General features: G+C 41.0%; 1 protein-coding gene across 4 annotated transcripts in view; it reads right to left on the bottom strand.

The window, feature by feature from the left end:
• Positions 1-15025, bottom strand: part of lrch1 (leucine-rich repeats and calponin homology (CH) domain containing 1) — a 141497-nt gene that overhangs the window by 14507 nt on the left and 111965 nt on the right. Inside the window, exon 19 of one of the 4 annotated variants that reach the window (XM_061879948.1) lies at positions 38-10191. The exons of 2 other annotated variants lie outside the window; for them this stretch is intronic. In XM_061879948.1, coding sequence (XP_061735932.1) covers positions 9910-10191 — 282 coding nt within the window. In that variant the 3' untranslated portion in view covers positions 38-9909. Of the gene's footprint in view, positions 1-37; positions 10192-15025 lie in introns of those variants that run through there. One more of the 4 variants, XM_061879949.1, reaches the window with a different exon arrangement.

Genomic DNA, 15025 nt, shown 5'->3' with positions numbered 1-15025 from the left:
CAAACTAAGTCAAACTTTGTTTCAAACCGAGTTAAAGAGACTAGAGGGAGTTAGGTGACATACATTGGTTCAAACAGAGTTTAAAGACCCTAACAAGACCCTTTAAGAGACTAGATGAAGTTAGGTGACATACATTGGTTCAAACAGAGTTTAAAGACCCTAACAAGACCCTTTAAGAGACTAGATGAAGTTAGGTGACATACTTTGGTTGAAAACGAGTTAAACTTTGTTTCAAACCGAGTTAAAGACCCTAATAAGACCCTTTAAAAGGCTAGAGGAAGTTAGGTGACATACTTTGGTTCAAACTAAGTCAAACTTTGTTTCAAACCGAGTTAAAGAGACTAGATGAAGTTAGGTGACATACATTGGTTCAAACAGAGTTTAAAGACCCTAACAAGACCCTTTAAGAGACTAGATGAAGTTAGGTGACATACATTGGTTCAAACAGAGTTTAAAGACCCTAACAAGACCCTTTAAGAGACTAGATGAAGTTAGGTGACATACTTTGGTTGAAAACGAGTTAAACTTTGTTTCAAACCGAGTTAAAGACACTAACAAGACCCTTTAAGAGACTAGAGGGAGTTAGGTGACATACATTGGTTCAAACAGAGTTTAAAGACCCTAACAAGACCCTTTAAGAGACTAGAGGAAGTTAGGTGACATACTTTGGTTCAAACCGAGTTAAACTTTGTTTCAAACAGAGTTAAAGATCCTAACAAGACCCTTTAAGAGACTAGAGGAAGTTATACTTTGGTTTAAACCGAATTACACTTAGTTTCAAACAGAGTTAAGGACCCTAACAAGACCCCTTAAAAGACTAGAGGAAGTTAGGTGACATACTTTGGTTCAAACTAAGTTAAACTTTGTTTCAAACCGAGTTAAAGACCCGAACAAGACCCATTAAGAGACTAAATGAGGTTAAGTGACATACTTTGGTTCAAACCGAGTTAAAGACCCTAACAAGACCTTTTAAGAGACTAGAGAAAGTTAGGTGACATACTTTGGTTCAAACCAAATTAAACTTTGTTTAAAACGAGTTAAAGACCCTAACAAGACCATTTAAGAGACTAGAGGAAGTTAGGTGACATACTTTGGTTTAAACCGAATTAAACTTTGTTTCAAATCAAGTTAAATACCCTAACAAGACCCTTTAAGAGACTAGGGGAAGTTAGGTGACATACTTTGGTTCAAACTAAGTCAAACTTTGTTTCAAACCGAGTTAAAGACCCTAAAACGACCCTTTAAGAGACTAGAGGGAGTTAGGTGACATACATTGGTTCAAACAGAGTTTAAAGACCCTAACAAGACCCTTTAAGAGACTAGATGAAGTTAGGTGACATACATTGGTTCAAACAGAGTTTAAAGACCCTAACAAGACCCTTTAAGAGACTAGGTGAAGTTAGGTGACATACATTGGTTCAAACAGAGTTTAAAGACCCTAACAAGACCCTTTAAGAGAGTTAAACTTTGTTTCAAACCGAGTTAAAGACCCGAACAAGACCCATTAAGAGACTAAATGAGGTTAAGTGACATACTTTGGTTCAAACCGAGTTAAAGACCCTAACAAGACCTTTTAAGAGACTAGAAGAAGTTAGGTGACATACTTTAGTTCAAACCAAATCAAACTTTGTTTAAAACGAGTTAAAGACCCTAACAAGACCCTTTAAGAGACTAAATGAAGTTAGGTAACATGCTTTGGTTCAAACCGAGTTAAACTTTTGTTCAAACTGAGTTAAAGACCCCAACAAGACCCTTTAAGAGACTAGAGGAAGTTAGGTGACATACTTTGTTTCAAACCGAGTTAAAGACCCTAACAAAGACCCTTTAAGAGACTAGAGGAAGTTAGGTGACATACTTTGCTTCAAACCGAGTTAAACTTTGTTTCAAACCAAGTTAAAGATCCTAACAAGACCCTTTAATAGACTACGAAGTTAGGTGACATACTTTGGTTCAAACCGAGTTAAACTTTGTTTCAAACAGAGTTAAAGACCCTAACAGACCCTCCAGGAGACTAGAGGAAGTTAAGTGACATACTTTGTGTCAAACCGAGTTAAACTTTGTTTCAAACCGAGTTAAAGACCCTAACAGACCCTTTAAGAGACTAGAGGAAGTTAGGTGACATACTTTGTTTCAAACAGAGTTAAAGACCCGAACAAGACCCTTTAAGAGACTAGAGGAAGTCAGGTGACATACTTTGTTTCAAACCGAGTTAAAGATCCACACAAGACCCTTTAAGAGTTAAACTTTGTTTCAAACGGAGTTAAAGACCCTAACAATACCCTTTAAGAGACTAGAGGAAGTTAGGTGACATACTTTGTGTCAAACCGAGTTAAACTTTGGTTCAAACCGAGTTAAAGACCCTAACAAGACCCTTTAAGAGACTAGAGGAAGTTAGGTGACATACTTTGTTTCAAACAGAGTTAAACTTTGTTTCAAACCGAGTTAAAGACCCTAACAAGACCCTTTAAGAGACTAGAGGAAGTTAGGTGACATACTTTGTTTCAAACAGAGTTAAACTTTGTTTCAAACCGAGTTAAAGACCCTAACAAGACCCTTTAATAGACTACGAAGTTAGGTGACATACTTTGGTTCAAACCGAGTTAAACTTTGTTTCAAACCGAGTTAAAGACCCTAACAGACCCTCCAGGAGACTAGAGGAAGTTAGGTGACATACTTTGTGTCAAACCGAGTTAAACTTTGTTTCAAACCGAGTTAAAGACCCTAACAGACCCTTTAAGAGACTAGAGGAAGTTAGGTGACATACTTTGTGTCGAACCGAGTTAAACTTTGTTTCAAACCGAGTTAAAGACCCTAACAGACCCTTTAAGAGACTAGAGGAAGTTAGGTGACATACTTTGTGTCGAACCGAGTTAAACTTTGTTTCAAACCGAGTTAAAGACCCTAACAAGACCCTTTAAGAGTCTAGAGGAAGTTAGGTGACATACTTTGCTTCAAACCGAGTTAAACTTTGTTTCAAACCAAGTTAAAGATCCTAACAAGACCCTTTAATAGACTACGAAGTTAGGTGACATACTTTGGTTCAAACCGAGTTAAATTTGTTTCAAACAGAGTTAAAGACCCTAACAGACCCTTCAAGAGACTAGAGGAAGTTAGGTGACATACTTTGTGTCGAACAGAGTTAAACTTTGTTTCAAACCGAGTTAAAGACCCTAACAGACCCTTCAAGAGACTAGAGGAAGTTAGGTGACATACTTTGTTTCAAACCGAGTTAAAGACCCTAACAAGACCCTTTAATAGTCTAGAGGAAGTTAGGTGACATACTTTGCTTTAAACCGAGTTAAACTTTGTTTCAAACCAAGTTAAAGATCCTAACAAGACCCTTTAATAGACTACGAAGTTAGGTGACATACTTTGGTTCAAACCGAGTTAAACTTTGTCTCAAACAGAGTTAAAGACCCTAACAGACCCTTCAAGAGACTAGAGGAAGTTAGTTGACATATTTTGTTTCAAACCGAGTTAAAGATCCTAACAAGACCCTTTAATAGACTACGAAGTTAGGTGACATACTTTGGTTCAAACCGTGTTAAACTTTGTTTCAAACCGAGTTAAAGACCCTAACAGACCCTTCAAGAGACTAGAGGAAGTTAGGTGACATACTTTGTGTCGAACCGAGTTAAACTTTGTTTCAAACCGAGTTAAAGACCCTAACAGACCCTTCAAGAGACTAGAGGAAGTTAGGTGACATACTTTGCTTCAAACCCAGTTAAACTTTGTTTCAAACCAAGTTAAAGATCCTAACAAGAGCCTTTAATAGACTACGAAGTTAGGTGACATACTTTGGTTCAAACCGAGTTAAACTTTGTTTCAAACAGAGTTAAAGACCCTAACAGACCCTTCAAAAGACTAGAGGAAGTTAGGTGACATACTTTGTTTCAAACCGAATTAAAGACCCTAACAAGACCCTTTAAGAGACGACAACAGGAAGTTAGGTCTATTTTTTGGACACCTCTAACAATGAATTATAATGACAGAAAAACTTGTGGACGACCATGTTTATTTTACACCTGAAAAGTGTTTGCCCTCATGTTCCAACACATTTATATGGAAGTAGAATTGTCTCACGTCAACTATACGTGTCCGCCTGGTCCTACAACGCCTACTGGAATAAACGGTTGTTTGTCGAGGCTGAGATATGTAAGTTCCACGCACATCTGTTGTCGTCGAAAAGGGTCGCATCAGAGCGGATCCCAAGAAGATTGAGGCGGTGTTGGAGTGGCCCCAACCCACCACCCGTACGGAACTGATTCGCTGGATTTTACCGGCGTTTCATCCGGGACTTCAGTAAGGTATCTGCACCTCTCCACGCTCTCACCTCTACCAGCCTTCCAATTCAGTGGACCAGGGAGACCAGTGAGCCCTTCAAAATCCTCATCCATCCCGACACGGACAATTCCTTTATCTGGGATGTGGACGCGTCGGATTCAGGGATTGGGGCGGTGCTCTCCCAGCGGTGCTCTCCCATGTGCATTCTTCTCCAGGCGCCTCTCTCCGTAATAGAGAGTTGCTGGCTGGAGGGAGCCAGACACAAGTTCCAAATCTTGAAGGACCACCGCAACCTGCTCGATATCCGTTCTGCCAGGAAGCGTAACGAGCGTCAGGCTCATTCGGCCCAATTTTTCAGCCATTTTGATTACACTGTCTCGCTTAAAGCCAGGCTCCTGCAACACGAAGGCTAATGCCCTCTCCCAGCAGTTCATGGAATAGCCCACCTGCACGCCAACGGCGGAACCCATCCTTTGTCTTGCCCGGATAGTGGGCATGGTCACCTGGGAAGTAGAGGACCAGATAAGGACCGCCCTGCGCTTTAACCCGAGACCAGGCGGCGGACCTCAACAGGGGTACAAACAATCTGTTTGTACCCTGATGCTGGACTGGGGCCATTCCAGCATCTTCTCCTGCCATCTGCGGTTCCAACGCTCTCTATTCTTCATCCGGCGACGGTTCTGTTGGCCGTCAATGGCATACGACATCCATGAGTTCATCGCCGCTTGCACCACATGCTCCTGTAATAAGGCTTCCCACTGGCCGCCGGCGGGGATCCTGTGCCCCTTACCTGTCCCCGGCCGTCTTTGGTCCTACATTGCTTTGGACTTTAGTAACCTAACCATAGTCGACCGATTTTCCAAGGTTGCACATTTTGTTCCCCTTCCCAAGCTTCCCTCCTCTGACGAAACTGCTGATCTCCTCGACCTGCATGTATTCAAACAACATGGTATCCTGGTGGATATCGTCTCGGATTTTGGCCCCCAGTTCACTTACCGGGTGTGGCAGGCCTTCTGCAAGGGGTTTAGGGCTACGGTCAGCCTCGCCTCATGGTATCACCTCCAGGGCGGGCAAGCGGAAAAGGCAAACCAATGCTGCGTTGTGCTGCTGTGTTGCGTTGCTGCCCGCCAGCCTGCCTCCTGGAGAAAGTACTTGCCTTGAGTTGAGTATGCGTACAACGCTATGAAGAGTTCAGCTACTCTTATGTCCCCCTTTGAATGTTCCCTGGGCTATCAACCCCCAATGTTTTCCTGACAGGAGGTCGAAACGGCAGTCCCGTCCACCCAAGCCCACATCAAACGTCATAGTGTTTGGAGGACCGCCCGTGCTGCCCTTATGAAAGCCTCTGAAAGGATGCGCAGCAGTGCCAAAGGCAGCCTAGACAACAGGTGATGTTACGGGCCATGGACCTCCACTTTCAGGTACCCTGCGGAAATTGGCACCTCGCTATTTCGGGCTATATTCTGGAGGCCATATTAAATCCTGCCTCCGTAAGATTGTCTCTCCCGCCTTCTATGAAGAGGCATCCTGTTTTCCATGTATCCCAGCTCCAACCTGTGGCAGACCGCCCTCTCTCTCCCCCTGGCCCCCTTCTCCTAGGCTCCTCGGAAGTCATGACCCTGTTTGGACTGTAAAGGAGATCCACAGGGTCCGTCGGTAGGTTAGGGGGTAGGTATACCTAATCGACTGAAAGGGGTATGGACCGGAGGGCCAATCTTGGGTACCGTCCTCCTACTTTGCTGACCCCTCCCTGTTAGAGGAGTTCTACCCGCTGCTTGTCGAGAGCCTCGCATAAGGAAGGGGGTACTGTTACGGCCCGTGTACATACCATCGTTCATTCCCCAGCACGAAGTGCGGAGAGCACCACTGGACATGCCTCTGGATCTTGACTGGCTTCCTGGATAACGAGTTCTCGCTCAGACACGGACTCTGACGCCTCTCTCCAGCCTTGTGCCTATCTCACGGACCTTCCACCAGCCTCGCCCTAATGGACTCTCTATGCTTGATTCAACACGCTCCTACAACTCCTGCTAACATTTCCTTGCTAACGCTTCACGTAGTCCTGCTTCCATAGTAGCATACACACTCCACCGCATAATCAGACTCAAAGCCTTATTGTGCTATACCTTCTGTCGCCTTACCTAACAAAATCTTGTTTAATTAATGTGTTATTATTTGTCTTACCCTAGATGAATAAAGCTTGAATAATATGCAGTATATATATACATGACAACTAGGACCTTGGCTGTGGTTAAGTGTTTAAAAGTTTCCACATTACCCAGAAGTCTCAGCGTCGTAGACAGGAACCGGAAGTCGGTCAGGTACACGTAGAAAAGGCAGTTGTGCCGTTTGAGCAATAAATAGTTGATATGTTGTTGTTGTCTGAGCAATAAATAGTTGATATATTAATGTTGTTTGAGCAATAAATAGTTGATATATTGTTGTTGTTTGAGCAATAAATAGTTGGTATATTGTTGTTGTTTGAGCAATAGTTGGTATATTGTTATTGTTTGAGCAATAGTTGGTATATTGTTGTTGTATGAGCAACAAATAGTTGGTATATTGTTGTTTGAGCAATTGTTGGTATAATGTTGTTGTTTGAGCAATAGTTATTATATTGTTGTTTGAGCAATAGTTGGTATATTGTTGTTGTTCAAGCAATAAATAGTTGATATATAGTTGTTGTTAGAGCAATAAATAGTTGATATATTGTTGTTTGAGCAATAGTTGTTATATTGTTGTTTGAGCAAATGGTTGGTATATTGTTGTTGTTCAAGCAATAAATAGTTGATATATAGTTGTTGTTAGAGCAATAAATAGTTGATATATTGTTGTTGTTTGAGCAATAGTTATTATATTGTTGTTTGAGCAATAGTTGGTATATTGTTGTTGTTCAAGCAATAAATAGTTGATATATTGTTGTTTGAGCAATAAATAGTTGGTATATTAATGTTGTTTGAGCAATAAATAGTTGATATATTGTTGTTGTTTGAGAAATGAATAGTTGATATATTGTTTTTGTTTGAGCAATAAATAGTTGGTATATTGTTGTTGTTTGAGCAATAGTTGGTATATTGTTATTGTTTGAGCAATAGTTTGTATATTGTTGTATGAGCAACAAATAGTTGGTATATTGTTGTTTGAGTAATTGTTGGTATATTGTTGTTTGAGCAATAGTTATTATATTGTTGTTTGAGCAACAGTTGGTATATTGTTGTTGTTCAAGCAATAAATAGTTGATATATAGTTGTTGTTAGAGCAATAAATAGTTGATATATTGTTGTTTGAGCAATAGTTGGTATATTGTTGTTGTTCAAGCAATAAATAGTTGATATATTGTTGTTGTTAGAGCAATAAATAGTTGGTATAATGTTGTAGTCCGAGCAATACTTGATATATTGTTGTTGTTCGAACAATAAATAGTTGATTTATTGTTGTTTGAGCAATAAATATTTGGTTTATTGTTGTTGTTTGAGCAATTACTGATATATTGTTGTTTGAACAACAAATAGTTGGTATATTGTTGTTTGAGCAATAGTTGGTATATTGTTGTTTGAGCAATAGTTGATATATTGTTGTTGTTTGAGCTACAAATATTGGATATCTAGTTGTTGTTTGAGCAATAGTTGGTATATTGTTGTTTGAGCAATAGTTGCCATATTGTTATTGTTTGAGCAATAAATAGTTGGAATACCGACGTCCCACTGGGTGTGAGTTTTCCTTGCCCTCATGTGGGCTTACCAAGGATGTCGTAGTGGTTTGTGCAGCCCTTTGAGACACTAGTGATTTAGGGCTATATAAGTAAACATTGATTGATTGATTGAATAATGTTGTTGTTCGAGCAATAAATAGTTGATATATTGTTGTTGTTCGAGCAATAAATAGTTGATCTATTGTTGTTTGAGCAATAAATAGTTGGTATATTGTTGTTGTTTGAGCACTTAATAGTTGGTATGTTGTTGTTGTTTGAGCAATAGTTGGTATGTTGTTGTTTGAGCAATAAATTGTTGGTATGTTGTTGTTGTTTGAGCAATAAATAGATGGCATATTGCTGTAGTTTGAGGAATAAATAGTTGGTATGTTGTTGTTTGAGCAATAGTTGATATATTGTTGTAGTTTGAGCAACAAATAGTTGGTATATTCTTGTTGTTTGAGCAATAGTTGGTATATTGTTGTTTGAGCTACACATATTTGATATCTACTTGTTGTTTGAGCAATAAATAGTTGGAATAATGTTGTTGTTTGATCAATAAATAGTTGCTATATTGTTATTGTTTGAGCAATAAATAGTTGGAATAATGTTGTTGTTTGATCAATAAATAGTTGCTATATTGTTATTGTTTGAGCAATAAATAGTTGATATATTGTTGTTGTTCGAGCAATAAATAGTTGATCTATTGTTAATCGAGCAATAGATAGTTGGTATATAGTTGTTTGAGCAATAAATAGTTGGTATATTGTTGTTGTTTGAGCAATAAATAGTTGGTATGTTGTTGTTGTTTGAGCACTAAATAGTTGGTATGTTGTTGTTTGAGCAATAAATAGTTGATCTATTGTTATTCGAGCAATAGATAGTTGGTATATAGTTGTTGTTTGAGCACTTAATAGTTGGTATGTTGTTTGAGCAATAGTTGGTATATTGTTGTTGTTTGAGCAACAAAATAGTTGGTGTATTGTTGTTTGAGCAATAGTTGGTATATTGTTGTTGTTTGAGCAATAAATAGTTGGCATATTGTTGTTTGAGCAATAGTTGATATATTGTTGTTGTTTGAGCAACACATAGTTGGTATGTTGTTGTTGTTTGAGCAATAAATAGTTGATATATTGTTGTTTGAGCAATAAATAGTTGGTATATTGTTGTTTGAGCCATAAATAGTTGGTAAGTTGTTGTTATTTGAGCAACAAATAGTTGGTATGTTGTTGTTGTTTGAGCAACAAATAGTTGGTATATTGTTGTTGTTTGAGCAATAAATAGTTGGCATGTAGTTGTTGTTTGAGCAATAAATAGTTGGTATGTTGTTGTTGTTTGAGCAATAAATAGTTGGTATATTGTTGTTTGAGCCATAAATAGTTGGTAAGTTGTTGTTGTTTGAGCAACAAATAGTTGGTATGTAGTTGTTGTTTGTCCTCACAAGACCCGAACATAAGATCAAAGTGTTGACATTCCATGAGAAAATATCCCGCTGATTGGCCCAAATATGTGAGGAGGTTGAACGAAAGTGCGATCCTGACAAATTCCTGGAGGAACTGATTATTACGCTTATTTTACACTGAAAATATTGCAATATTAATGTCAATATTTTAAACAACTGAGTCCCTTTTTATTGTTCTGGCAGTTGGCAACTCAATGGTTATAAAGTTGGGAAATAATTACAGCCTCAAACATTAAAATACTAACTTAAAGCTTGTAAATAAAGTATGACATCATCTTTCTTATGTCTCTGCACGGAGGGAACCACCATTGGAGGCTCCGCCTCCTCCGAGGCAGCTTGTGCCATACTATCCTGCAGCCTTCTCCAACATTTGGAAGGTTTGTTTGCCAACACAAGACTAGGAATGAACCAAAACAAGGGGGAGGAGCCTTAGCCTCAGGAGGGAGGGGCCCCGGCGAAAGCGTCGTCACGGTTACGTCAGCTCGCTCCAAACGTAGACGGAAAACAGCAGCAAGAGGCAGAGGATGTGAACCAGGCTGCTGCCAATCAGGTCCCACGCTTGCCAGGACGGGGGCGGGGTCTGAGTGGTCGCAGCGACCAATGAGCGAGCCTCCGCGGGGAGGGCGGGGCCAGTCAAGATCCCCTCCTCCCGTTTCCTGTCCGCCGCCGTGTCCAAGCCCACCAGCGTCCCAACGGTGGCACACACCGCAGGCAGGCGGCGCTGGGTGATGTCATAGGGGGAGCAGAGCAGGGACTGGAGCCCCCGAGAGGAGGGAGGTGGCCAGGGAGGGAGGGAGGAAAAAGGAAAGGGAAGAAGGAAAGAGGGAAAGGGAGGAAGGAATAAAAGAAGGGAGGAAGGAAAGAAGGCATGGAGGGAGAGCAGAAGGAAGGAAGGAAAGAAGAAAGGAAGGACAAAAGGAACAAAAGATGAAGGAAGGAAGGGAAGAAGGAATGAAGTAAAAAAGGAAAGAGGAAGGTAAGGAAGAAGTAAAGAAGGAAGGGAGGGACAGAGGGAAGGATGGAAGGAAAGAAGGCAGGGAGTGAGTGAGAGGGTTTAGAAAGGAAGGAAGGCAGGCGGACAGGGAAGGAGGGAGGAAGAAAGAAAGGGAGGAAGGAAAGAAAGAAAGAAGGCAGGGAGGAAGGGAGAAAGGAAGGACGGCAGGCAAACAGAGAAGAAGGGAGGAAGAAAGGAAAGAAAGGAGAAAGGAATAGAAGAAAATAAGGAAGTAAAGAAGGCAGGGAGGGAGTGAGGAAGAAAGGATGAAATAAAGGAAGAAAAAAGAGGTTTAAGAAGGAAGGGAGAGGAAGGAGTGAGAAGGGAGGAACCGACAAAGGCAAGACAGGAGAAAGGAGGGAAGGAAATGAAAGCAGGAAGGAAGGCAGGGACGGAGGGAAAGGAAAGAAGGAAGGAAAGATAGGAGGGAAGGAAGGAAAAAAGGAAGGGTAGTTAGGAGAAAAGAAGGATGAAAGGAAGGCAGGGATGGAGGGAAAGGAAGGAAAAAGAAGGAAAGATAGGAAGGAAGGGAGGAATGAAGGAAGGGTAGTTAGGAGAAAAAAAGGACGGAAAGAAGGAAGGATAGAAGAAAAGAAAGAAGGAGAAGGGAAACAAAGAAGGGTAGTTAGAAGAAGAGAAAGAAGGAAAAAAAGGAAAAAAGAAAGGGTAGTTAGAAGAGAAAGAAAGAAGGAAGGAAGGAAAAAAAGGAAAGAAGAAAGGGTAGTTAGAAGAAGAGAAAGAAAGAAGGAAGGAAGGAAAAAGGAAAGAAGGACAGGAAGTTAGAAGAAGAGAAAGAAGGAAGGAAGGAAATAAGGAAGGGTAGTTAGAAGAAAAAGAAAGAAGGAAGAAAGGGAAGAAGAAAGGGTAGTTAAAAGAAGAGAAAGAAAGATGGAAGAAAGGAAAGAAGGGAGGAAGAAAGGAAAGAAGGAAGGGTAGTTAGAAGAAGAGAAAGAAAGAAAGAAGGAAGGAAAAAAGGAAGGAAGGGTAGTTAAAAGAAGAGAAAGAAAGAAAAGAAGGAAAAAAGGAAAGAAAGAAGGGTAGTTAGAAGAGAAAGAAAGACATAAAGAAGGAAAGGTAGTTAGAAGAAAGGAAAGAAGGAAAAATGAAAGAAGGGTAGTTAAAAGAGAAAGAAAGATGGAAGGAAGGAAAGAAGAAAGGAAAGAAGGAAGGGTAGTTAGAAGAAAAGAAAGAAGGAAGGAAGAAAGGAAACAAGGAAGGGTAGTTAGATGAAAAGAAAGAAGAAAGGACAGAAGGAAGTGTAGTTAGAAGAAAAGAAAGGAAAGAAGGAAGGGTAGTTAGAAGAAGAGAAAGAAAGAAGGAAGGAAGAAAGCAAAGAAAGAAGGGTAGTTAGAAGAAAAGAAAGAAGGAAGGAAGAAAGGAAAGAAGGAAGGGTAGATAGAAGAAAAGAAAGAAGGAAGAAAGGAAAGAAGGAAGGGTAGAAGAAAAGAAAGGAAGAAGGGAAAGAAGGAAGGGTAGTTAGAAGAAGAGAAAAAAAGATGGCATGAAAGAGAAAGAAAGCAGGAAGTTAGAAATGACCTCAGAAGTCAAGGACAGGAGGGAGCAGGCAGGGTAACCATGGCGACCAGCAGGCAGGGTAACCATGGCGACCAGCAGGGAGGGCGGGGAGAGAGGCGGCCCCTCCTCCTGCCAGGAGAGAGGTGGCTGATGGGAAAGCAGCGCAGCAAGCTAGCAGCGTGTTAGCATGGGGGGTCAAAGGTCGACAGGCCAGCACAGAACAGAAGGACAGGAAGTTGATGACATCATCGCTAACTACTCTCAAAAGTCAGCTAAAGACGCTAACGAGACCCAACAGGAAGTCAGGTGACATAGTTTGCTTGAAAGTCAGTTAACGAGACCCAACAGGAAGTCAGGTGACATAGTTTGTTTGAAAGTCAGTTACAGACGCTAACGAGACCCAACAGGAAGTCAGGTGACATAGTTTGTTTGAAAGTCAGTTAAAGACGCTAACGAGATCCAACAGGAAGTCAGGTGACATAGTTTGTTTGAAAGTCAGTTAAAGACGCTAACGAGACCCAACAGGAAGTCAGGTGACATAGTTTGTTTGAAAGTCAGTTAACGAGACCCAACAGGAAGTCAGGTGACATAGTTTGTTTGAAAGTCAGTTACAGACGCTAACGAGACCCAACAGGAAGTCAGGTGACATAGTTTGTTTGAAAGTCAGTTAACGAGACCCAACAGGAGGTCAGGTGACATAGTTTGTTTGAAAGTCAGTTAAAGACGCTAACGAGATCCAACAGGAAGTCAGGTGACATAGTTTGTTTGAAAGTCAGTTAAAGACGCTAACGAGATCCAACAGGAAGTCAGGTGACATAGTTTGTTTGAAAGTCAGTTAACGAGACCCAACAGGAGGTCAGGTGACATAGTTTGTTTGAAAGTCAGTTAAAGACGCTAACGAGATCCAACAGGAAGTCAGGTGACATAGTTTGTTTGAAAGTCAGTTAAAGACGCTAACGAGACCCAACAGGAAGTCAGGTGACATAGTTTGTTTGAAAGTCAGTTAACGAGACCCAACAGGAAGTCAGGTGACATAGTTTGTTTGAAAGTCAGTTAAAGACGCTAACGAGATCCAACAGGAAGTCAGGTGACATAGTTTGTTTGAAAGTCAGTTAAAGACGCTAACGAGACCCAACAGGAAGTCAGGTGACATAGTTTGTTTGAAAGTCAGTTAAAGACGCTAACGAGACCCAACAGGAAGTCAGGTGACATAGTTTGTTTGAAAGTCAGTTAAAGACGCTAACGAGACCCAACAGGAAGTCAGGTGACATAGTTTGTTTGAAAGTCAGTTAACGAGACCCAACAGGAAGTCAGGTGACATAGTTTGTTTGAAAGTCAGTTAAAGACGCTAACGAGATCCAACAGGAAGTCAGGTGACATAGTTTGTTTGAAAGTCAGTTAAAGACGCTAACGAGACCCAACAGGAAGTCAGGTGACATAGTTTGTTTGAAAGTCAGTTAAAGACGCTAACGAGACCCAACAGGAAGTCAGGTGACATAGTTTGTTTGAAAGTCAGTTAACGAGACCCAACAGGAAGTCAGGTGACATAGTTTGTTTGAAAGTCAGTTAAAGACGCTAACGAGATCCAACAGGAAGTCAGGTGACATAGTTTGCTTGAAAGTCAGTTAAAGACGCTAACGAGACCCAACAGGAAGTCAGGTGACATAGTTTGTTTGAAAGTCGGATAAAGACGCTAACGAGACCCAACAGGAAGTCAGGTGACATAGTTTGCTTGAAAGTCAGTTAAAGACGCTAACGAGACCCAACAGGAAGTCAGGTGACATAGTTTGCTTGAAAGTCAGTTAAAGACGCTAACGAGACCCAACAGGAAGTCAGGTGACATACTTTGCTTGAAAGTCAGTTAAAGACGCTAACGAGACCCAACAGGAAGTCAGGTGACATAGTTTGTTTGAAAGTCAGTTAAAGACGCTAACGAGACCCAACAGGAAGTCAGGTGACATAGTTTGTTTGAAAGTCAGTTACAGACGCTAACGAGACCCAACAGGAAGTCAGGTGACATAGTTTGCTTGAAAGTCAGTTAAAGACGCTAACGAGACCCAACAGGAAGTCAGGTGACATAGTTTGTTTGAAAGTCAGTTAAAGACGCTAACGAGACCCAACAGGAAGTCAGGTGACATAGTTTGTTTGAAAGTCAGTTAACGAGACCCAACAGGAAGTCAGGTGACATAGTTTGTTTGAAAGTCAGTTAAAGACGCTAACGAGATCCAACAGGAAGTCAGGTGACATAGTTTGTTTGAAAGTCAGTTAAAGACGCTAACGAGACCCAACAGGAAGTCAGGTGACATAGTTTGTTTGAAAGTCAGTTAAAGACGCTAACGAGACCCAACAGGAAGTCAGGTGACATAGTTTGTTTGAAAGTCAGTTAAAGACGCTAACGAGACCCAACAGGAAGTCAGGTGACATAGTTTGCTTGAAAGCCAGTTAACGAGACCCAACAGGAAGTCAGGTGACATAGTTTGTTTGAAAGTCAGTTAAAGACGCTAACGAGACCCAACAGGAAGTCAGGTGACATAGTTTGTTTGAAAGTCAGTTAACGAGACCCAACAGGAAGTCAGGTGACATAGTTTGTTTGAAAGTCAGTTAAAGACGCTAACGAGACCCAACAGGAAGTCAGGTGACATAGTTTGTTTGAAAGTCAGTTAAAGACGCTAACGAGATCCAACAGGAAGTCAGGTGACATAGTTTGTTTGAAAGTCAGTTAAAGACGCTAACGAGACCCAACAGGAAGTCAGGTGACATAGTTTGCTTGAAAGCCAGTTAAAGACGCTAACGAGACCCAACAGGAAGTCAGGTGACATAGTTTGCTTGAAAGTCAGTTAAAGACGATAACGAGACCCAACAGGAAGTCAGGTGACATAGTTTGCTTGAAAGTCAGTTAAAGACGCTAAAGAGACCCAACAGGAAGTCAGGTGACATAGTTTGCTTGAAAGTCAGTTAAAGACGCTAACGAGACCCAACAGGAAGTCAGGTGACATAGTTTGTTTGAAAGTCAGTTAAAGACGCTAACGAGACCCAACAGGAAGTCAGGTGACATTGTTTGTTTGAAAGTCAGTTAAAG

Source organism: Nerophis ophidion, linkage group LG19, assembly GCF_033978795.1.
Source record: "Nerophis ophidion isolate RoL-2023_Sa linkage group LG19, RoL_Noph_v1.0, whole genome shotgun sequence".
In the NCBI taxonomy this organism is placed as follows: domain Eukaryota; kingdom Metazoa; phylum Chordata; class Actinopteri; order Syngnathiformes; family Syngnathidae; genus Nerophis; species Nerophis ophidion.
The sequence above is the reverse complement of the archived record's forward strand: the minus strand, read 5'-3'. Positions and strand labels throughout refer to the sequence as shown.